At 45.5% G+C, this 24,948-nt stretch overlaps 1 protein-coding gene across 2 annotated transcripts in view; it reads left to right on the forward strand.

The window, feature by feature from the left end:
• PTPRR (protein tyrosine phosphatase receptor type R) overlaps positions 1-24,948 on the forward strand; it is a 945,480-nt gene that overhangs the window by 352,935 nt on the left and 567,597 nt on the right. Inside the window, exon 1 of one of the 2 annotated variants that reach the window (XM_086921867.1) lies at positions 12,938-13,195. The exons of the other annotated variant lie outside the window; for it this stretch is intronic. Coding sequence (XP_086777993.1) covers positions 13,169-13,195 — 27 coding nt within the window. The 5' untranslated portion in view covers positions 12,938-13,168. Of the gene's footprint in view, positions 1-12,937; positions 13,196-24,948 lie in introns of those variants that run through there. 2 annotated transcript variants of the gene reach the window in all.

A 24,948-nucleotide genomic window follows, 5' to 3' on the forward strand; every position in this document is an offset into this window, starting at 1 on the left:
GTGGTCAGAAGGACGAGCTTCGGCTCCTGCCAACGGGGCTCCAGCGGACTCCTCCTGTCGAAATTGCGTATCAGAACAGTATCTCCGGGACGGACATCGTGTGGCTTCACATCAGTGTTGTCTGGAAAGGCTGCGGCAACCTGTGAACGACATGATTGGAGTGCAGACATCAAGGAGGCAAGGTAATCTGTCAGCATATTACAGTCAACATCGGTTATTTTCTTAGGCATGGGCGTCCCCCACATATTTGGTGGCCGGCCAAAGACCACCTCATACGGGGATAGTCCTGATCTTGAATGTGGGACCATTCTCATATAGAATAGTGCAACTGGCAGGGCGACTATCCAGTCGACCCCTTTCTCTTTACATATTTTAGCAAGACGGGTTTTCAGTGTCTGATTGTGCCTCTCTACAAGGCCGGCTGCCTCGGGATGTCGGACGCAATGGAATTTCCACTGATATCCTAGCAGGAGTGAAACCTGCTTCATGAGCTCGGATGAGAATGGCTGTCCGTTATCTGAGTACACGATACGAGGCAAGCCGTACCGTGGGAAGAATTCTCGAACCAGCTGCTTGGCAGTGGTCGGGGCAGTGTAATCTGGGACTGGATATGCTTCGGTCCAACGGGAAAGTGCACAAACAACTACGAGGACGTACTTGAATCCTCGACAACGTTCCATCTGGATATAATCCATCTGGAGGACTTCAAAAGGGTGATCGGGAGGATGAAATCCACCTTGCTCTACAGGGACACTTTTACCTGGATTGAACTGACAACAGATCATGCAAGTACGCACTTTCTGTTTTGCTGCTGCTCATAAATGTTTGTTGAACCAGAGATTCTGTAAACTGTCTAACATAGCTTTTTCTCCCAGGTGGGCTGGACTATGTGCTGTATTTATTATGACTTGAACCATAGAGTCGGGGAGAAACCATGTAGATTTTCCCTTCGTCATCCATCCCTGATCTGTCTGGATCCCTCCTAGTTCAGTCCATTTCTTGATTTCGTCTGGAGTAGCATGTGTCTGAATATCGATTACATCTAGTGTGGGATCCCTAACTGTCATACAATGTGTCGGTACTATTGTCTTTGTCACATCAGTTGTCTGGGTGTGAGTCAATGCTGTATGTTTTGCTGTTTGGTCTGCCAGGTCATTACCCTGGGAAATAGGGTCTGTAACTTTAGTATGTGCTTTACACTTCATGATGGATATGCTTGAAGGCAGATGTATTGCTTCTAACAGTGCTTGAATGAGGGGACCGTGTTGGATCTTGGCACCGTGAGAGGTCAAGAAACCTCGTTCTTGCCATAACACTCCGAAGTCGTGTACAACTCCGAAAGCATAACGTGAATCTGTATATATGTTAACATTGCTGTTCTTGGCTAGTATACAGGCTCGGGTCAGAGCGATAAGCTCTGCTGCTTGAGCAGACAGTGTATCAATACGGTGTGTTTCTTTGACTTCAGTTTCGGTGGTCACGGCATATGCTGCCACTAATTCTCCTGTGCTTGTTCTCATACATGAACCGTCCACGTAAAGTGTCAGGTCTGGATTTGTCAGTGCAACATCTGTTAAGTCTCGTCGAGGCTTTGTTACTGCATTTATGATCTCTATACAATCATGCGGGGCTGAATCTGTCATAATCGAGGGTAACAATGTGGCAGGATTTAGAATGTTACAGCGTCTGATTTCTATGTGTGGCTGGAATAGCGTCAATTCATAACCTGTCAGTCGTGCTATAGTCAGGTGTTGAGTCTGTGTTCGGTTTAGGAGGACCTCTACAGAATGTGGAACTTGTACTGTCAGTGGATGTCCTAATACTATTGAGTCGCTTTGTCTGATTGCTAGGGCTGTTGCTGCAACTGATTTTAAGCACGCAGGCAGAGCCTGGGCCACTGGATCTAATGTACTTGAAAAATAAGCGCAAGGCTTATGTGAACCTGCTTGATCTTGTGTGAGGACAGACAACGCTGTACCATCACGTTCTGTAACAAAAAGTGTAAAAGGTTTGCTGTAACATGGTGTCGCTAAAACTGGTGCTTGGCATAAAGCTTTCTTTAATTCCTCAAAAGCCTGTGTATGTTCCTGAGTCCAAAGGAGGGCAGTCGAAGTCGCTGCCTCCTGTGTTGTCAATTGTATCAGCGGTTTAGCTAGAAATGCATACTGAGGAATCCATTGTCTGCAGTACGAGGTGAGGCCTATAAAGGCCCGCACTTCCTTTTGTGTCTTGGGTTGTGGTAACTGTGCAATTAACTGAACTCGATCAGGTGTGAGCTGTCTTCCCCACTTGGACAGCAAGTGCCCAAGGTACACCACTTGCTGAACACAGAATTGCAGCTTCGAAGGAGACACCTTGTGTCCCTTGTCGGCCAGAAAATGTAAAACTGTCAGTGATGCTTGTTCACATTCGGGTTCACTTCGTGCGGTGATCAGCAGATCATCGACGTACTGGAGTAAGGCAGTGTTAACTGGCATTTGGATACAGTCAAGTTGTCTTTTCAGTGCTTGGCTATAGATGCTGGGGCTTTCTGTGAATCCTTGAGGTGCGCGTGAAAATTTGAAGCTTCGGCCATTTAAACTGAATCCGAAGAGATATTGGCTCTCTGGATCAATGGGTACACTGAAGAAGGCGTTCTTGAGGTCAATTACAGTAAAGAACGTCGCTTCTGAATCAATGGCAGTCAATAAGGATGAGATGTCGGGAACCACAGGATACTGTGGTACAATGCATTTATTCAGTTCTCGTAAATCAATCACCAGCCGATATACTGGCGGTGCATTGAGATCAGTACGTTTAAGAATCGGAATGATAGGGGAATTACAGATATTGGAGTCGGTTTCTACGACCACTCCTTGGGCAATGAGCTCTTCAATGATTTCCAGTAAAGCCACTACAGCATCGGGTGGTAACTTGTATTGTCTGATTCGGGGTAATACAACTCCTGGTTTGAGTGTAACACGGTATGGTGTAATGTGCATATAACCCACATCGGTTGGGCCTTGTGCCCACAGGTGTTTCGGTACATTTTTCAATCTGACATCAAACTCTCGTAATACATAGTGACCCTTAAAGTCACGTAGAAAAAGTCTAACTCCCTCCGGAGAACAACATATCACTGCTCCTAGAGCCTTCAGTGTCTTTTCTTCAGTGTCTTGATACCTAGCAAGTTTTCTGGACATGATTTCGTGAGTAACAGGTCTGTAACACGTGATAATGGACCTACTGCTAGGGAAACGGGTTCTGATACTTCATTTACAATAGGTTGTCCTGAAAAACCAAGGGAAACATTCTGTGAGCCTGAGAGGGGTGCCCCTGGAACTTCGTCGTGACTGATCGTGGTGCGACTTGCCCCTGTGTCAATTAAAAACTTTCTGTCTTTTCCCAATACTTGACTATGTACATAAGGACCCTCTTGATCTACAGGAATCTCAATAAGAGGCAAGCCAACTTCCCTCTCTAGGCTGTTTCATGTGTATCGCTGATAATCGGGATAATCAGATTGGGCATACTGGTACATCTGTTGTGAAACTTGCTGCGTCGCGGCAATGGGCTGTGGCTGTGACACCGCTACGGTCTGTACTGTATGTGGTGGAGCATGCATAGGCTGTATATTCTGTGAAGTCTGTTGCTGGATCTGGTCTTGTCTAGGCTGACGTGGTCTTTCTTTAGTTTTACCTGTTGATATGTTGTGTTTCAGGACTGGACATTCGTTTACGTAGTGACCTGGTTGTTTGCAATAGTTGCATGTCCCTTTAACAGGAGCTGCTGAATTACTTGTCTGGGTCACACCCTTTTTCTGACCGTCGGCTGGAACCGACTGGGCCACTAACATTTTCATTTTCGTGTCTTTCATACGTCTCTGTTCGTGATCCTGTTCTTCTCTAATTCTGTTCTGGTGATATTGTAACATTTGTAACATCTGGGATGGCGTATTTGCTTGCCATGTACTTTCGACTTTATATACACGGTTCTTAACTTGTGTCAGGGAATTCTCGACTAATTTCGTTACAAAAAGGTGCGGGTATGACTCGCTACCTGGTTTCAGGCCACTATTAATAATGAAACATTTCTCGAATCTTGAATAGAAGTCACTAGTATCTTCATCGTGTTTCTGTTTACAGGCTGAGATTGCGTCCCAGTCTTCCTTTTTAGTTGTCAATAATCTTGGCAAAACCTGTACTATTAAACCTGGTAATGCTTTAGCTTTGTCCCCAAGGCCTAGCCCTGGAGTGCGAGTTTTTTCTTCGTCCTCTATTTCAGTCCAAATAATCTTTTTATCTCCCACCTCCCATTCTTTTTCCTTGAGTTTCTCGTAAATGCCCGTGGGCAGCAGTACTTTTAACAATTTCGTAATATCCGTATACGTGTAATCTCCCATGAGTAACATGTCCTTAAGTTCTCGGTGGAAACCTGCCGGGTCTTTATCGTGACAGGGTACTAGTTTCTTCATTTCTAACAATTCCAATTTTGTTAAAGGTGTGTACACAAACACACGTCGTAGGGTATTATCGTTATTCATAACTGGGTGTACTTCTCGTAAAGGATTCTGCCTGTCAAAATGAAACATTTTTCTTTCTGGGGGCGGAGCTGAAACATATTGTGGGCCTAAGAAAGCGTTATATCTGTGCCGTTGTTCTAGAATTATTTGAATTAACTTGGTACTTAGGCCTCTCCATCTATTCATAAGTAGTGCTTCTAATGTATCAGGTAGGGGACCTGGATCAGAGTACTGATTTCTGTACAACGTAATAAGATGCTGAATCATGTACATACCAGCTAATTTCTGCTCGTCTGGGGAAAGATTCAAAAATGTCTGTGCTACTGTATCATCATTATATGTGCTAGGATTGTCAGCCCATAGTACTGCTGACCGGGCTAGTTCTTGTTCATCCATAGAATTGAGTACATGGTACCCCATTCGTTCTTGAAGAATTTTATCGGTAACTTGAAACAGATATTCAGGAGAACTCGTTTTTGATATGCCAGAGAGGAAAACTCTCTTGCTTTCTGGACGAATGCCTTTCTTAAGGTAATTTCCCTTACCTACATATGCTATCATTTCTTTAGCCATGTCTTGTTCCTCTGGTTCGTCCTCCTCGGAGGAGTTATTCCTGTCGCTATCTCTTTCCTTTTCTTGTTCCTTTTCGTGCATTTCTATTACTGCTTTTCTGATTCTTCTGTACATACTTGCTATACAACTCTGTTTATCATGGTTTCCATCGGCTATATTCTGACCCCACTTGTTTAGTGCGTCCATCTCGTCCTTGTCTACTCCAGGCCTGTCTCGTTCTCTTATTAAACAATTTATGAAGAAACGTAATATACAACCTTGAGTGTCAGCTTTCTGGTGAGCCAGGGCCTCTTTAATACTGTCAGGATCTTCCCCAGTCTGGACAAAATGATATATTCTATCTAGGTGTTCAGTCATTCCTGGAAATAACACTAAGTAATCTGTAACTTTTCGTAAGCGTAGTGATGCTAACAACATTCTATCGTCTTTACCGGGTACTGGATCGTATCTGCAAATTGAAAGGGGTTCTTTAAGCATGTCGTAACTTGGTGTTCGGGGTGTACGTTGCTTTAATACGTCCCTAAGGTTTAATCTGTGTGTGTGTGGCGGGGTCGGGTAACCTCCTGTCGCACCTCCTGAAGCGGAGGCTTGAGCATGACTTGTCTGTGGAGTCTGTATCTGTAACTGAACTTGTCTTTTACCAGGATCAGGCCCAAACGGATTCAGGGTATTGAGCTTAGGTGTGGGAAGTGGTGGAGGAACAGGAACTGGTGGTACAGGTTGTCGAACGGGTGAACTTTGTTGCGGTACTGGCTGGGCATTGTCTGGGAGTGGGTTGCTACCACCGTCACCGTCAGTAGGCGGTACGTTGGTACGTGAATTGGTGTAAGCGGGAGCTACATCGTCTAGATAGGAAGCAAGGAATATGTCTTTGGTGGTCCTGTGACTTACTTTAGTTGGAACTAATGGTGGCGGCAGATCTTTCGGTATTTCTGGAGTGGCCTTAGGCAAACCCTCGGCCACTAAATACATGCCGTTTGCAAGAGTGTTTCGCATGCGGTCTACTTGTTCCGCTTTTACTCGGATACCTTCAATAACTAATTCGTTTTCTCGGACCTCATCTGACTCTTCTCTATGTTTTTCTGCTTTTCGGAGTGCTTTTTCTGTACGTTTATGTGATTCTTTACGCCACAATTCTATGGCATCTTTCTGGGATTGTCTGGCTTTCTTTTTCCATAGCGCTTCCTCTACTCTCATGATGCACTCGGCATCCCATGTTCCTGTAGCAGGCCACCTGTGTCTCTCTTCTAGGTGCTTGGTATAATCGGCCCATAAATCTAGATACAGTATGGCATCTAAGCCATGCTTATGGTACATAAAATTTCCAGGAGTGTCCCTAGGGGGGACAGGAATTTCTTCCTCTAGTATCCCTTTCCTAGTTCCTATCTGTCTTAATTTATTGAAAAACGGCATCTTGTTACTTGGTACTAGATACTCGATACTTGTTACTTACTCTGAACACACTGTTAGTTATACAAAAACACAGTAATGTACATCAAACAGTCACTCATACCACGACATTAATCACATGAAACATTTTGAACACATATGAACTACCCTTGATGCTAGATGTACTGCTAAACAGTACAGATACACTGCCAAGAACAGTGCAAGAACTTGAATGCCTGATGTACTGCTAAACAGTACAGATACACTGTCTAAAACAGTGCAGACCGTGTTTGTGTACCCAAACCCGTCTTTACCGGATACATAGTAATGCACCCGTCTAGATGCGTCCCCAGCAACGGTACTCACCGGGAAGCACGGAACAGAAGGCCTCGGAAAACTCGACTGGACTGGACCGGACTGGACTCGACTCGACTCGATACGTGAATACTTCGGAACTGGTGGGTCTCTTGACACCTCGGACCTTGCTTCTTTCGGCTAGGCTCTGGTCGGGATCCTCCGCACTCCTCACCGCCTCGTCTGGGTGCTGATCGCAGTCTCCGTCACCTCCGTAGGCCTGAGGGAGATACAGGAAATCCTGCGGGTACGCGTAGTTGTCCGTCTTGACTATGGCAGGGGGCAAAGGTTGCAACGCACCAACCGGCGCGTGGGGTGGGGGAGGGGTCCCTATTCGGGCGCCAAATTAATGTGGTAAATATTTAATTACCGTCCTAATTTCTATGCAGGTAAGTACTTATAAAAAAAATAACTCAATCGGAAAGAAAGACGCAGAGTCCGTGGTGTTAGAGTTCTTAGGGGTTTTATTCCTTAAAAAGGAATGGTTCTCGAACCGGATATCGGGTTCCTGACACCACTGGGGTTCAGGAAGGGATAGAGCATACTTTATTGACAATACATAACTTTTATACTTAAAGCACATAATGAAAACCAATGCAGAAGGCGTAACAGCTGAGAGAAGCAAGATAAGAGCACACACGTGTTAGAAATACGTAATCAGAAGGCGTGAACTAGGCGTGAAACACAGGGGTGTGTGCTAGAAACGTCACATGAAAGTGTCACAAGTGGGTGGGTACGTAGCAGAATCTTGCAATGTCAGCAGAAATCTGAGGTCTGGATGCGCGCGCAGCTGCATGACGAGGGTGCATGACGTGTGATTGACGTGAAGCTGGAGGGTGCAGGGGACTTGACATTTACACTAGAGGAAAGAGACAGAAGTCTGGCATGTCAGATCAACTCGTTCCTATATCATATCTGATATCTGATGTTTGGGAACCATATTATCTAGAAGGAAAGGTCTCTTGGGCAGAGGCTATCCTATACTGACTATGAATGCGTGCATATGTGCCTACGTGTCTGAGTGTAAAGCGAGGGGGCCATGGGCCTACCATGGTGACGGAAGCTATGAATTGTTATGTTAAATGTTATGTTAAATCAATTTGTTAAGCGCGCTAACACCATTAGGTTTCTTGGCGCTGTACAGAGGGAGTCGGGAGGAGAGACAGAAAATAACATAACAGAGGATGAGACTAGTGGTAGGCTACCGTAAACAGATGCGTTTTGAGGAAGGATCTGAACGTGGAGTAGGGGGAGAGCAACCTAAGAGAAAGAGGTAAGGAATTCCAAAAAGACAGGGCTAAGAAAGAAAACCTAAGACCACCGTGTTTCTTCCGCTTGAATCTGGGGACAGAAAGTAAAGCCAATTGGGAAGACCGAAGGGTACGGGAAGGGACATAAGGATGAAGCAAGGAAGAAATGAAGGAGGGGCCAAGACCAGTGAGAGATTTGAAAATGATGCAACCGAGCTTAAATTTACAGCGGGCAGAGACCGGGAGCCAGTGGAGACTTTTTAGGAGAGGTTGGACATGCTGATCTCTAGGTTGATGGTAGATCAAGCGAGCAGCTTGATTTTGGATCAGCTGGAGTCTCCTGAGTTGGTATGCAGGAATGCCTACATATAGCGCGTTTGCGTAGTCAAGCCTAGACATGACTAGCGCAAGCAGGGCCAAAGTAAGGGCATCGATGGTAAGTAGGCGGGAGATTTTACGTATTTTCCTGAGCTGGAAATGGCTGGAGGAAACTACAGCGCTGATCTGGGGTGTCATAGATAGGTCGTTACTTATGACAACTCCCAGACTTTTTGCAGAGTTGACGGGACAGGGGGGGCTGCCAAGACTGGCAGGCCAGAAAGAAGAGTGCCAGGGATTGGAGGGCCCCCCGACAAGAACCAGCTCAGTCTTGTCGGGGTTGAGTTTCAGGTGGTTTGTGCCCATCCAATCACTGATAGAGCAAAGGGTGTTTTGAAAAGTGAAGATAGATTGATCGCTGGAGTCAATGGGGAAAACCAGTTGGATGTCATCCGCGTAATTAAACGCGGAGACATTGAATCGGCGGAGGGAGCGGATAAGCGGGGCCAGGTATAAATTAAAAAGGAGAGGGGATAAAGAGGAGCCTTGCGGGACACCACAAGACAACTCGACTTGGGAGGCAGAGAACTGGGACAGCCTGACAGCTTGATGGCGATGGGTCAGGAAAGAGCGCACCCAGTCCAGAGCTGTGCCCTGAATGCCAGCCTCTCTGACACGGTCGACCAAAACGTCATGGTCGACCGTGTCAAAAGCGGCCGACAGGTCCAAGAGAACCAGGGCCTGATAGGTGTTAGAGTCGGCGCCCCTGCGTAGTTCGTCCATCACAGAGAGGATGACTGCTTCTGTGGAATGCGCAGGCCTAAACCCAGCCTGCTGGGGGTCCAAAACACCAGAGTCCTCTATAAAAGAAGTGAGGGTTTGAGTAACGTGGGACTCCAGGACTTTGCTGAGGAAAGGGAGGAGGGAAATAGGGCGATAGTTGCTCATGGTGGACGGATCAGCCATAGGTTTTTTCAAAATGGCGACCACCTCTGCCCGTTTGAAGGAGGCCGGAACCACCCCCATAGTTAAAGAGTTGTTTAAAAGAGCTAAAGGGGGGTCCGGACAGGAAGTAAAAGCTTCTCGCAGGGCAGAGGGGGGGCAACAATCGCTGGGGGAGCCAGAAGAGACTTTGAGCAGGAGGGGGAGGAAGTTCTCTTTTGAGATGAGGGGAAGCTGGGATAGGGTGTGGGTGATGGGGTGAGAGGGAGTGCTGGCGGGGGAAGAGGCAGGTGAGACGTGAGCAGAGATGCTGGTTTTAATTTTAACAATTTTGTCCACAAAGAACTGATTCAGGGAATCACACAGAGGCTGGGAGGGAAGCGGGGCAATGGTGACTCTAGCCGGGTTGGATAGTTCCTCGACAATAGAGAAAATATCCTTGGACCTATTGGTGGAATTCAAAATCTTGTTGGAGAAGTAGCTAGATTTAGCTCGGGCTATTGCAGATTTGTATTCCCTCAGCTGAGAAGAGAAGACAGCCTTTGTCTCGGGGGTATATCCTCGACGCCAACGTCTTTCGGCCTGACGGATTACTTGCATGGAGACAGAAAGGCCGGGCCCTTTACTCTGCAGCTGAGGGGTTGTTTATCTATTCTGCTGAACTGGAATGTGTTTTCGGGAAGCTGAGCTTGACTATGCTGATAACGTGAAGGTAAAATACTGTCTTTGGCAGGCAAGCAGGCCGAGCCAGGCTCCGCTCGCCTCGCAGGGAGTAGGACAGAGTTCACGGGGGGCATCCCACGTTGCAGTTTCAGGAGGCAGAGATGACTTTGAAAAGAGGCTCGGTGACAGAAAACAGGGCCTAGCTCGCACAGAACCAGAAATACGTGAAAGTGCACCATACAAAGACGGTGGCAAGGCATACTTAGGAACAGAATATCCGACCCATTCAGGGTGGATCTGAAAGAGGACATGTTAACGTTGAACGCAAATGTATTTGCGTCTTCATAGCTGGCATAGGAGGGAAGTTACATGCACTTTAAGCTCGTACATGGAGACGGTGGGGTACACGTTAGGGAACATTTCTTGACCATAAAATGTATATTTCCTCAGGGTTAAGGGAAGAGTAAGGTGGGGTTAAGGGAGGATTAAGCAACGGACATTCACCCACCCACAAAACAGTAAGACGATCCCTATTCACAAAGTGCCCTTCGATAGTTACTGCAGCCAAAATGAACCCAAAAAAGCAGTAAATGTTATCCAGCTCAGGGCTGGAATAAGACCAGTGCCACACATGGCCAAAAACGTGTACTCCAAAAACCCTTCCATTGAAAATCATGAAGGCCGAGACTTAAAATAAAACCTCCCAGATATTAATATTAAAATAAATGGGATTTTTTTTGAACATTTAAAAATATAAATACATTTTATTTAATGTTAAAAATTGTGTATGTTTTATAAAATTTTATGAACTATTTTTAAATTTCAACATTAGGTAAACATTTATATTCATTGAAAATAAATACATTACTTTTCTAATCATATGTTTATTTTTGTATTTTCCTAAAACTATTCCAATACATGTACTCTCAATACAATAAAACACATTAATTACAAAACATTAAAATAGCTGAAATGTGTTCAAGTACATGGCTATGACGGGGCAAATCAGGTGCGTGGTTACAGTACAATAATACAAAATACTGCTCACTGGGCTTTGGCAGCGTCCTTCCATCCTCTAGCCAGTACCCTTTTCACCACCAACTGATAAAATTTCACCAGCGTACAATTCAGTCTTATATCAGTGGGATAAACCATGATGCTACCACCCATCTACATGTCCTTATCCTTCTGGTATTGAATTTCTTGCATAGGAGTTTACACTGATCTTCCAAGGTGGCTTTGCAAAGGCACAATGCATGAATAATGTCCTCAGGGCCTTGTTCGCTTAGCCTACAGATTCCTTGGCCTACCCTTCCTCTCCAAGGATGATAATGCTTTAATACAGGCAATACCCCCAGTCTGTATTTTAAGTACTGTCCTTTATATGATTCCCGTGGGGAACCGCTATGTAACCTTGGGGGTACACCTTTGTGTAGCTGCTGAGTGTTAGACATCCGTGGGTCCGCCTTGACAAGTATTGCTTCTCTTCCAGAAGAGAAAGGACTTTGGTGTTCTGTTTTGTTATCCATTTTAGTTTATTTCAGCACAGATTAAGGTCCCAGGCAGACGAAAGGCCAAGGGTGGTTATACACTGATGTAATAAGGCTCTCATAGCTGAAAGGTCCTGCCTTGTTTTCCAACCAGAGTTGATGGCCTAGAGAGCACTCCCTTGCAAGTTTGAAGCTGTGACAGTAGTTCACGAAGTCCGCTTGCCGGCCCAGTGTTTGTTTTACTAGGCCAAACTCCAACCTAATTTGTGCAGGGGGCATCTGCATCATTTTCAATTCATTGTATATCCCACTTTTAGAATGTTTGAATATATAATAAAAAATATTAGTTTTTGTACATTGACAGGTTATTTTTAGATTTAAACTTCAGAAATGTTCTTTATTTAATTTACTGAAAATAATGATTAGTGATTGGAGAGGTAGCAGGAAACCACTGGAAACTGCTGATGTGAGCTATGTAAACATTTGTAGCATAAAATGATGTATGTTCTCATACTTTTGAGTATTCATTTCCAGAACCCACTTTCATGACAGCAGTACGACCATTCATTCATAGTATGGGTATCTCCTGATATGGAGGCCTGCTTGCTGGAGTTGTGGCTGAGGCAGTGACTCCTCTACGCTGGTGGTGTGGCAAACGGGCCATCATACTGAAAACGACCCATTAGTTTCTTCTGCATTCTTTGCTAACGTTTTTCATATTGTTTGAGGATTTCGTTTTACCCAAGCAATATACTGAGGTGTTTGGACGATTGCACTTTCTTAGATCCTCTTTGTTGTGGTTTTTAACACCAGGGTAAACGTTGCTCGTTTTACAGATGTCGGTGGCAGCATGTGTGTTGATATTGTTGCAGATTTTTAATACACATTTTTGATCACAGCCGGCTGCAATTTCCATATTGTATTACTTCCCCATTTTGAGCGGATCTATCAGCAGCCCGCATGCTAAGTTCAGTACATTGGGACACCAGCAAATTAAAATACAAAAAGCGTCAGGCTACTCACACCCTCTCATTGACATAGAAAGCAGGCTAAAGTGAGAAGGAGAATCGATCATTTATATGCTCGTACTTCAGATCTGCACCATCATAGAGTCCACAACAAAAAGACGACACTTGCGTATAAAGATATACAATATGTATTGTTTCTAAATAGCAGTCAGTGAGCAAACAGTAACAAAAGGAACACGGAAAAAACCTTAAATGCGACGTCATAGGAAGAGAAATCCATACAACGTGCTCAGAGGCAGCGTCTCCCCTAAATACTTTTTACGTCCATGAAAAGATGTGTACACCCCGCCCAGTGAAGTAGTACCTTAGGTTATTCCACTAGAAAGCATCCTGTACATTTGTAGTGTGTGTATCACCGGCTCTCTCATCTCCAAGGGCGGGCGTCGTGCGTGCCCAGTTGTGGAAGCTGCGTGTGCGCTTGTGCGCGTTGCGTCTCCTGGGAGAGCGGCGCGCGCTCTTCAGCAGGTCTGGGACCTGCGAGGTCTCTGCGCACAATAGCAGCCTCTGCCAGGACTTTCCTTGTTGTCGAAGAGAGAGGCGGGTGTCTGTCAGAGAGAGGCGGGAGGGTGTCTGTCAGGGACTGCGAGGAGCCTGAAGGATTATCTCGGATCTTCGAAGCAAGGATGACATGTGGGCATAGTTCTGAGCAGAAGTGCAGTCATGGGCCAGTGGGCACCGGCGGGACAGGTAAGAGGCGCCGGCGTGAACCTGCCTGAGTGACAGGACGCGTGAGCGAATTGTGGCGCTTTACGCCTCCTGAAAATTACGTGGGATATGGTAAACATTTGCCCACATTCCAGTGCGCGAATACACCGCCCGTGGTTCTGTGTGTTTTTGTTGACATAGCACAGTGATCTCTGAACGCACACAGCGACTGACAAATTAACTACCATTTCTAATTAATACCAGAACAGTCGTGGGAGAGGCTAGCCTCTCTCAATGCCAGGTGTGCAGCGGGGGTGTGGTTTCGTTGCTTCAGGTTTATCACCCACTTAAGAGTGAGTGTATTTTACTGATTCCCATGTGTAAAGCAGTGGTAGAAGTGGGCGGGGACGGAAGGGCACGGCGTGCCCCTACTTTGAAAAATGATAACAGTCCGTTCCCCTACTTCTTTATTTTTAAAAAGCGTTCCGGGACGGCAGGAATGCTCCTAATTAAAATTACAGCTGTAGCATTCAGCCGTGTCCCCTGTGAGGTGCCTCGAGCAAGGCCTCTGCAGTGCCCACGGCCTCCTCCCGCTTCCCCTCTGTAACAGCAGGGGCCTCCAAAGCAACACTGAACAGGCCATCAGTCTTGGGTTAGCACGCCTCTGATGGCCCTGCTGTGCAGTGATTTACAACTCATCACTGCTGAGGCTACCTGCCAGCCCCCACTGTGACCGATACAATGGTCACATCAGGATGCTTTGGTGGCCCCCCTTGAACTCCTCTGCCCTTTATGAGGCCGAGTGTGAGACACGCCAAAAAAATCACTTCTAGAGACACCAGAGTTGGAGTGGGGCGCAATTCAGGGACTGGCTTGAGGGCAAACTGCAAAACTACATGGGTGAGGGGTAGAGAAGCGACAGATGGAAGGAGCTGAGTGCATGGCAAAGGGAGGGAGGCAGCGGCTAGGCAGCATCTCACTCGTTACCCTGAGCGACTCCTTGTGGCCATGGGAATGTCTACTATTACCATGTAGAGCCCCTGAAGCCCCCTGCTTCTTTTTAAACTTGGTGAGTTTGTAAGATTTCGCACAGACTTATAAACGATAGAGCGCATCGTCACCCACATAGATTGAGGAAAAGGGCAGAATGGCAGCTGTTTAGGCATATCATTTGGTTTAATTTGTCTCAGTTTTGGGATATAATTTAATTTATCTCAAGAAAATCTGGCACATACTTCTGCTCTGTCAGGTAAATTTTATGCTAACTGTACATTATATAAACATACTGAGTACTATAAACGCTTTTAAGATAGAGCCCGGCTGATCGCAATTGCTGTAGCGCCATCTTGATACAGTGATGTGTTGTTATTGTAAAGTTGCATTGACAGATTTTGCAGTTCATTAATGCACATACAAATACAGAGAAGATGTGTTTATATACTGACAACATTTGTTGTTGGACAGACAGTTGTGCAGTCCTTAACTGTGCAAGCTGCAGTAGTGGCCTGCATAATGCTCATCACCAGTTCCCACGTGTCGGTGAGGGGAGAGTTGTGCATAGTGTTTACAACAATTCAGAGCACACAGATGCCATTGGCTATGACTTTAGGGTGCTGCGCACTCGTCCAGGTACCAAACATCTTACAGATGTGCGCTTTAAGCAGCGATCTCCTAGGTAACAGATATCCAAACTGATGCTCAGCTTTCATGCAGCAAGGCTAGCCTGCGGGTTATACGTGTTTTACAGAGTCACACAATTATTCTTCAGGTTACAGGCTCAGGCTTCAGAACTGCCAACTGGACAAGAGAAGATATTCAGAGTCAAACCTCAAATGGCAGAGCCAGCCAACATTATAAATATTTCTCAAGCTTTGGGGAACAAACCTATCCCTATCACTTAAAGGAGAGATCGTAGAGGCTAAAGTCTCACACAGTGTTCTAACTAACGGATTAGACAGCTATTCCCGTCCCTTTTTGGGACATTAAAGTTACTCCATATGGTATTTTTTTCAGGCTATTGCAGCTATCCCTAAGGTTACAGGGATGGTTCAGGTTTAGAAATCCTAGCTTACCATGGTGCTACATAGATTGTAGAGACTCCTACTGTAGCGACAAGAGCTATTCCAAGTGGCCTACACATCCCAGACTTTGTATAACAAGTCTATCCTTCAGGGTATATACTTCACACAGGCTAAGCTTTCACAGAGATGAATCCTTCAAATGCCACATACCTCAAAGGGTGGCAAAGCTATCCCTCCGGTCACAAATCTCTAATAGACTCAGCAAACATATCCCCAAACTAGAGATGTTAGATAGGGGTTGGAGTTGCCAGTCAGCGTACAAAGATACACAGACTCGGGTTTCGCATCGCATAGCTGGCCCACGTGCTACACATGTATCTCAGGCTCTGGGCAGCAGACCTATTGCTTAGATAGAGGAGGTCTTATAAATGGTAAATGTTAAATGTCGTATACTTGTAAAGCGCACAGCTGCCTCAGCAAAGGGGCGTCCCGGCACTGTATACCGCTGGGGAACCCATCTTGGCTTTCCCTGTGAGATGGTCCCTCCTGGGCATCTCCAAGGTGAAGACAAGCATCCCCGGCACTGATGGGGCCGTTAGTGGAGATTAAGCAAGCTATTGCCCAGAGTTGCTGAGTGGGACCCATGGTTAGAGTATGCACCGAGGCGAGAATTATCGAGTCCGCTGACCTTGGCCCAAGGCCAAGCTTATGTTTCATTCAGAAAAACGATCCTTGAAACACACAGATTTCACTGGGGGCACTAGTTCAGATAGTTATCACCTATGTTTTCATTTCTGAGCTGCACCATGGCAGTTTAAGACCCAATGTAAAACTTCACTGATGGATTAAAAAAAAAAAGAAAAACACTCTTGCGGGAAATGCCCTTTTTCTGACATTTTTCTATTCCAAAGTGCAGCCTCGGAATGGAGAGAAATAAAAGGTTTTAAATATGAAAAATAAATACATAACTAAATAAAGCAAAACAGAGTGGTTGCAAAGTGGCCAGATTGGTTTTATTCACATCCAAACACATCAGCCTCACTTTACAGATTTTGCAGTGAAGCGCTACTTTTGTTTTCTCGTCTTTCTTTGAACAGCATTGTTGACCCCAGGTGGGGAAGTGCACCATTCCTAGAGGTATTGCAGTACCTGGTTGATGGGTGGATTGGAAAACAAAATGTATACCTCTGTGTTTATAGATGTAGTCTTTTTAAACCATACTATTTACGTTTATTAAGAATATAAGCAATGGACATTGAAACGGTTCCCTGCAGGGCCCTGTAGTCATGTCCTTAACTTTTTAGGTAAAACCACTCACTGATTTCTGAATAGTGAGTGAGAGATCGTTAAGGTAACCATGTGGTTTCTGCTTACATTTCAAGTTTTACTTAATCTTGCCCTCCCTATGAGTGTTTGCTTTTACTCTTTTGTTTTTCAAGCAGCATATTACTCTTATCAAATGCATAATTTGAATTAAGTCGCATCCTGGTGTTTATAGCAGGGCACAATTGGGTTGTAGCTGAAGGCAGTGTGAGTTTTCTCAGTGGGGCAGTATGGCATTTAGTGGGGGAGAGGATGTGGCACTATGGCCAGAGCTGTCGAATTTGGAACCGGGGAGCCAGGTTCAGCCTTCATGACCAGTCCCCCAGACCACTTTCCTGCAGGAGCATATTCCCATGCTAGACCTTAGAAAGCCCCACTCGCTGATTTCTGAATAGTGAGTGAGAGATCGTTAAGGTAACCATGTTGTTTCTGCTTACATTTCACATGCTTTACTTAATCTTGCACTCCCTATGAGTGTTTGTTTTTAAATTTTTTTTTCAGGCAGCATATTAATCTTATCAAATGCATAATTTGAATTAAGTTGTAACCTGGTGTTTATAGCGGGCGTTGTAGCTGAAGGCAGTGTGAGTTTTTCTCAGTGGGACAGTATGGTGTTCAGTGGGGGAGAGGATGTGGCACTATGGCCAGAGCTGTCGAATTTGGAACCGGGGAGCCGGGTTCAGCCTTCATGACCAGTCCCCCATACCACTCTCCTGAGGGAGCACATTCCCATGCTAGAACTTAGAAAGCCCCACTAGACCTTAGAAGCCCGGGTGTCTTAGCACCAGCAGGTGGACTTTTGCAGTGGCAATTGTGGGTTAACCTTGAAGGCCTGACCACCACAATCCATACTGAAGTTCACCTCCAGCCTCGCAGGAAGGCCTACGAAGCAGCACACCCGAGAGCAACAGTGATCCAGTCACTGTGACTCTGTCACTGAGGTCACAGGTACCTATTTTGGGTGGGTGCGTAGTGTTTACAAGTATATGATGGTTTTAAAAAAAACTTGCTGCCTCCTTCCTGGTCTCCAGTAACTTTCAGCAACAATATAGATGTCATGAAAACTTTGTTGATTAATGTTCTTCCTAGAGAGAGATCAGAGTTGTGTCTAGTGGAAGGGTTGACTCCTGGAAAGGTGGCACAGAGGGTTAATGTGCCTGCTGCAAAGAACATGTACCATGCAGGTCACAAAGTAAACATAATGTTAACTAGGTTAGTAGGTTACTGCTTGTGTCAGGGCGATCCTTTTGTTACTTGCAGTTTGTAAGTGAAAATCCTAACATAGAACAGTGGGATATTAAACTATACTGCCTACTAGTATGGTTGTCATGTGGCTTCTACACCTTGTAGTCCTTTGTCTTTCGTAACATTTCCTATACAGTGATTTACACATGTATACATGTTTGTCTCTGTGTAGTGTTCAAGGCGTAGGTGACCATTGGGGGCACCAACAAACATTGTTGCACAGGGCGCCACCAGCACTAACGCCGGCCCTGCCATCGAGGCCAGTCTGCCTCACCCATTGGTACCTCCATTGGCCTTGTTTCAACAGTAGTAGCTGCAACTCAACAAGGATCGGCAATGCAGGATTTGCACACACCCCAAACTAATTTTGCAAACTTCACACTCTCTGCTTCATGCACAAGCACTTTTAACATGTGCTACCTGCTCATGAGCCACTTGAATTATGCAACAATGGGGGACAAAATGATGCTGCAGTGTTGACTAAATTATGTAACAGAAAAAAAGGCTGCAGCGTAATGCAATATATTTTCTTATACTTTATTAGTCAGACATTTTTACACATGTTAAGTCTCTGCAAAGAATCTGCCCCATTAGTATCAGTATAACATGCAAATGCAGCAGTGAGAAAGGTGATCAGTCAACCTTTGCAAAGGGTCGTCCACTTTGCAGCAACTCAAGTCACGTTTTTAGTAGCTTTTTATCCGTTTGAGCTACAAAAATGATTAGTTAAAACTGCAAGATTATGCAGTGGATGATGTATTATGTGACAAATATGGCAGAGCCATAATTATATAGAAAACCTTTGCAAACTAGGATATTTTGCCATTCATGTTTGAACTGCTCTTGTGGAAGAAGGGCAGAGAAGTGATAATGAGAGAAACTGCATGGCTTGGAGACAAATGGCTTGTGATTCCACATTTAAGCATATTTGAAACATTGTGTGATTGGAAATATATTCCACTTTTTAAATGTATTTAAATGCCAATAACTCCTATTAAACCTTAAATAATCAAGTGTATCCATTGGTTGAATTCAATAACACAATAAGCTGTAACTGGTCAGTGAAATGCCAAACAAATACTAAACATTGGGATGTTTGGCACATTCTGGCCACACCTCTGACTCCGCCCACTGATCCAATCCTTGGGTTATCCCCACCCTCTGAGTCTCCACCCACAGTTCCCCTACTTTTTTTCCCTCACTTCGACCACTGGTGTAAAGTGACAAATGCCTTTTATTTTCTGCTTATCGAAGCCCGTATGATGTCAAACAATACTAGATTATGTCCTAAAACGTTTAACAGGATCACACAAAAAAGTTGAAATATGGCCTGCTTGGGAGCCCAGAAATCTTTAACGTGACATTGGGAAGAGAGACAGAGGAAGAGGTAGGCAGCAGGTTGGAGAGAGGGTTAGATGGAAAAATGCAATAGAGCAGTGGTTCCCAAACTTTTGACTCTCGAGGACCCCCACTGGCAGCCGGGGACCCCCAAGCAATTTGTACAATTTAAATTTCTTTTTAAAACACCTTTTGAAGCAGAGGCAATTTCAAGAGGGAGACAGCCTTAGTTGGGTCTTTTGGCATGGACGTGTATGCCTACAGCAGGGTATTATTTAGTGGTACAAATCTCCTGCTCTCAGCCATAGCAGCACTTCTACATTCTCATTCCATAGCCTTGGAGTGGTGACCCTTCCTTACAGCAACAGGTTGAATGATTGTAAATTATTAGCATTTTTACCCATTCACAGTTTAAGAAGGTCTAAAATATTATACAATTATGAAGCATTTTATAATAAAGACATGCCCCAAGGAGCAACGAACATTGTGAAAATTCTAACAAGATAGTCCAGTGTACAGAGCAAATTCAAGGTCTATATTAGGGGTTCTTCATGGAAGTGCAAGAGATGGCAGGAAGGTTACTGCACAGGAGGCATATTGTTTCAGCGAGATCATGGAAAAATGCTATGCCAATCACCATAAACCCCTGTTAGACATAATCTTTAGTCACAGACATCAGAACAACATTTTACCACCAAGGGGTGAGCAGTGCAGTTAAGGAATATTATAGAGAGGCCTTGCGTGGCACCTGACATGACCCTCTCCCGTTAGGATGCCCACTGCCCCTTCCCTTGCAACAACAAACTGCAAAGACTACACAGAATAGAAGCTTGATATGTCTGAATATGAAAGCTTGACAGCACACATAATTCACCCAAGGGCTTGTGGAAAGTGAGAAATGAGACAGCAGCACGAAAATCCTACTGCTGATCCTGGCTGCATCTATTTTTACCTGCCTGCCAAGTAACGGTAACATATACACATGTGCCTTTCAACGCTTTATTGCTTTTATTGTATGTCTGTATTTTCATTGTTGTGTATGTGACTGCTGTTGTCTGTCTTCCCCCGCTGCCTGTACGTGGTCCGTGCCCATTTTTCTTCCCTCTGTTCCCCTTGCTGTTCCCACGCTCTCTCTACTCGGGCTTTCTTTTTGTACCCCTCGCTGCCCCGTGTCTCTGCCCGGTTTTCCCTTCTGTTCCCCAGGCTGCCCCCGTGCCTCTCTGCCCATTCTGCCTTCTGTTCTTAGCTGCCCCTATATTTCTGTATACTGTATTTTGCCTCTGTGCCACTCGTTTTTTGTGCCCATCTGCCCTCTGTGCCACTAGTTTTTCCCTCGTTTTTGTGACACTTTTGCCTTCTGTTCCACTCGTTTTTCCCTCATTTTTTATCCATTTCTGCTCTCTGTTCCCCTCGTTTTTTGTGCCTTTCTGCCCTCAGTTCCACTCGTTTTCCCCTCATTTCTTGTGCCTTTCTGCCCTCTGTTCCACTCGTTTTTTGTGCCTTTCTGCCCTCTGTTCCACTCGTTTTTCCCTCGTTTTTTGTGCCTTTCTACCCTCTGTGCCACTCGTTTTTCCCTCTTTTTTGTGCCTTTCTGCGCTCTGTTCCACTCGTTTTTGTGCCTTTCTGCGCTCTGTTCCACTCGTTTTTCCCTCGTTTTTGTGCCCTTCTGCCCTCTGTTCCACTCGTTTCTGTTCCACTTGTTTTTTGTGCTTTTCAGCCCTCTGTTCCACTCGTTGTTCCCTCGTTTTTTGTGCCTTTCTGCCCTCTGTGCCACTCGTTTTTCCCTCATTTTTTGTGCCTTTCTGCCCTCTGTTCTACTCGTATATCTCTCGTTTTTTGTGCCCTTCTGCCCTCTGTTCCACTCGTTTTCTGTGCCTTTCTGCCTTCAGTTTCACTCGTTTTTCCCTCGTTTTTTGTGCCCTTCTGCCCTCTGTATCACCCGTTTTTGTGCCTTTCTGCCCTCTATTCCACTTGTTTTTCCTTTGTTTTTGTGCCCTTCTTCCCTCTGTTCCACTCAATTTTTGTGCCCTTCTGCCTTCTGTGCCACTCGTTTTTTCCTTGTTTTTGTGCCCCTTTTGCCTTCTGTTCCACTCGTTTTCCCAGCCGCTGTGCCCCCTGCGGCCCCGCCCCCGCCCCCTGACTGCCCACTGCCCATTTGCCGCCTCCGCCTCCCGATTGTATTGTTGTGGTCTCGCCGCCCCTGCGCCAACATTCACATCTCTTGTGTGCTGTGAGGACGCCTGGGCGTTTTATTTTTCACTACGACGACAGGCACTCGAGCCATGCGGACCCCCTGGGAATGTCTCACGGACCACAATTTGGGAAACGCTGCAATAGAGCGTTCAAATAGAGGGAAAGCTCACATCCCTGAGGCAACTGGCCACTTTGCACATGCCTCAAAAACGTCTCTAGTTAATGTGTGCTAGTCCCATGGACACTCAGACAGTGTGCACGTTAAGACTGTCTACAAAGTTGTTTTCGAAGTTTGACATTTCCTCTAGTAGTAAGTCCAACGTGACTGATCTAAAAGTTCGGACTGGACTGTTCCCATGGGGCACAGGGTCAGAGCTGATTTGCATAAAGCCATTATCTGGCCATTATCTGACCCAGGGTGGTGTGGAGTGCAAAAAACTATGGATTTAGGCCCAGATCCTTGTACTGGGGTGAATGTAAGACATTGATCTACATTCTGTCCATCAAATTTTTTTTTGTAATTTTCTCCCTGAGTGTACTGGGGTAGCTCAGACGTGGGTCCCAGAGCCTCCACACCACTGGAGTCATGCTAGCCGGGCTGATGAGAGGTGTTACCTCGAAACCGGTCCGGTCCTGGGATGCTTGATTCCGGTCTGGGAAAGATATGGCTGTTGTAGTTCGGACTGGACTGTTCCCATGGGGCACAGGGTCAGAGCTGATTTGCATAAAGCCATTATCTGACCCAGGGTGGTGTGGAGTGCAAAAAACGATGGATTTAGGCCCAGATCCTTGTACTGGGGTGAATGTAAGACATTGATCTACATTCTGTCCATCAAATTGTTTTTTGTAATTTTCTCCCTGGGTGTACTGGGGTAGCTCAGACGTGGGTCCCAGAGCCTCCACACCACTGGAGTCATGCTAGCCGGGCTGATGAGAGGTGTTACCTCAAAACCGGTCCGGTCCTCGGATGCTTGATTCCGGTCTGGGAAAGATATGGCTGTTGTAGTTCGGACTGGACTGTTCCCATGGGGCACAGGGTCAGAGCTGATTTGCATAAAGCCATTATCTGACCCAGGGTGGTGTGGAGTGCAAAAAACGATGGATTTAGGCCCAGATCCTTGTACTGGGGTGAATGTAAGACATTGATCTACATTCTGTCCATCAAATTGTTTTTTGTAATTTTCTCCCTGAGTGTACTGGGGTAGCTCAGACGTGGGTCCCAGAGCCTCCACACCACTGGAGTCATGCTAGCCGGGCTGATGAGAGGTGTTACCTCGAAACCGGTCCGGTCCTCGGATGCTTGATTCCGGTCTGGGAAAGATATGGCTGTTGTAGTTCGGACTGGACTGTTCCCATGGGGCACAGGGTCAGAGCTGATTTGCATAAAGCCATTATCTGACCCAGGGTGGTGTGGAGTGCAAAAAACGATGGATTTAGGCCCAGATCCTTGTACTGGGGTGAAGGTAAGACATTGATCTACATTCTGTCCATCAAATTGTTTTTTGTAATTGATCTAAAAGAAAGACACACATTTTTTTTCTAGCATTGCAAAATAGGGGTAGAGGATGTTTATGCTGACAAAAGGCAATGTTGTTTTATGTGTAGCTTACAAAAGTTGAATCTTCTACATAAATCAGGAAGGTTTGCATGTATACTGGTAATGCGCTCAAATGCACTCATGACAGACCTGCTACACATTTATGTGAGGGTTTAAAATCTGATGTCACTTCTTATGTTGCCAATTCATGTGATGCCACATGCTTTGATGTCACGCGCCATGATGTCACACACTGTGATGTCACGTGCTGCAAAGTCACACACTGCGATATCACATGCCATGATGTCATGTGCAGTGATGCCACTTGCATTCTGATTAACTAGGTTAATCCCACTACTTCTTTTTTTAGGACTTGTGTCCTGGGTGCAGGGGTGGCGACATAATGGCCTTTGTCTTCAGGCATTCCTTTACTGTAGAGTGACCAGATTTTCAAAACTAAGCTTTAGCAAACCCAATAGGTCTCACCTTTGGACCTATTGGTTTTGCCAATTGTCTTTAGCCATTCCACACTTTATGACCAATGCTGTGCAGTATGGCTAAAATAATTATTTTAATTAAAAAAAAATTTTTTATGGCCGGCTGCCTCATTTTGTCGACACAGGCACCAAACAGGTGCGCACCTATGAAATGAAGCAGCCACTTTTTCTTTTAGTTTTAGGTAACAATTCATGTTGTACTGGTAAGTAAACATAAAGGAAATGTGCAAAAGCTTATTTTTTTCACCGGGTGAAGCAAATCAGGTAGTCAAAAGCACTGAGGGGCATAAGCAAAGAGGGGCATAAGTGGGGTGAAAGCAACATTCGGAACAGGACAGAAACAATATGGGGGTGTGAGAAGCAAGCAAAAAAGGGGACATGGGTGATGGAAGCAACACAAAGTTCATGGGTTGTGGAAAATATCACCAAGAGCACATGTGGGTGTAGCAAATGGGTGAAAGACAGTGTTGGAAAGTAGGTTATTGGAAGGGGTAAGTATGGTCCTACCACTAGTAATAAGGCCACTAACACGGTATAGGGGCCATTAAAGGTCTCAGTAATTTAGTCCCTTGCTCAACCCTTGGTAGCTGACAATGAGCAGTAGGGCCTACCTTAGGAAACCAGAGGGTAAAGCATGTAAAAACACCAATACATCAAATAAGTAATACACAACACACAATAACAATCCCATACCAATTTATACAAATAGTAAATATTTATATGAACAAATAGACACCAAAATGACAAAAATCCAATGTAGGGAACCAGAGACACTAAATTTTAAAGATGAACATCTTTACAGTGCTAACAACATATAGCGCCACTCTGGGACATCTGGTCCCGCTTGATCGGGACAAAGTCAAAGTTTCAGGGAAACCGTGATGGAGCACTGGCCGGATACACTAAGAAGGAGGCCTGGTCAAAATTTTACCTTCACATTTAGAAACTTTTCTGGAGCTTTTTCTTCCGATGTCACTCGACCTGCCTCGGCAAGCCGGATTTATAGAGGGCTTGCTGGCTTGACTTTTCGCAAGGCCCCGGTCAAATCCTGGAAGTCTTGAGCTCTGTAGATTTCAGCAGGACAAACCTGATATCCTGGCTGGGTCGCGGCTGAAGGTAATCAGCTTGATGATCGCGGTCGTCCTGAAACATTGATTTTGTCCCAGTCAAGCGCGACTAGATGTCCCAGAGTTGCGCTATATATTTTAAGAACTATAAAGTGGTTAATCTTGAAAAATTCATATCTCCGGTTCTCTACATTGGATTTTTGTCTTTTTGGTGTGCTTAAACAAAGAGAAAACAGTAGTGCTTGAAATGCATGCGGTGGAAGTCAATCAATCAATCAATCAATCAAAGACATATATAGAGCGCACTACCTACCCGTAGGGTCTCGAGGCGCTTGGGAGGGGGGGTGCCGCTAATGCTCGAACAGCCAGGTCTTGAGCTTCTTCCTGAAGGAGAGGTGGTCTTGGCTCAGGCGCAGGTCGGCCGGGAGGGAGTTCCAGGTCTTGGCGGCCAGGTAGGAGAAGGACCTTCCTCCTGTGGTGGCTCTGCGGATGCGTGGGACGGCGGCGAGGGCGTGGCTGGCAGATCGGAGGTGGCGTTTGGGAGCGTAGAAGTTGATGCGGTTGTTGAGGTAGC

This window comes from Lissotriton vulgaris, chromosome 1_1, assembly GCF_964263255.1.
Source record: "Lissotriton vulgaris chromosome 1_1, aLisVul1.2, whole genome shotgun sequence".
Taxonomy (NCBI): Eukaryota; Metazoa; Chordata; class Amphibia; order Caudata; family Salamandridae; genus Lissotriton; species Lissotriton vulgaris.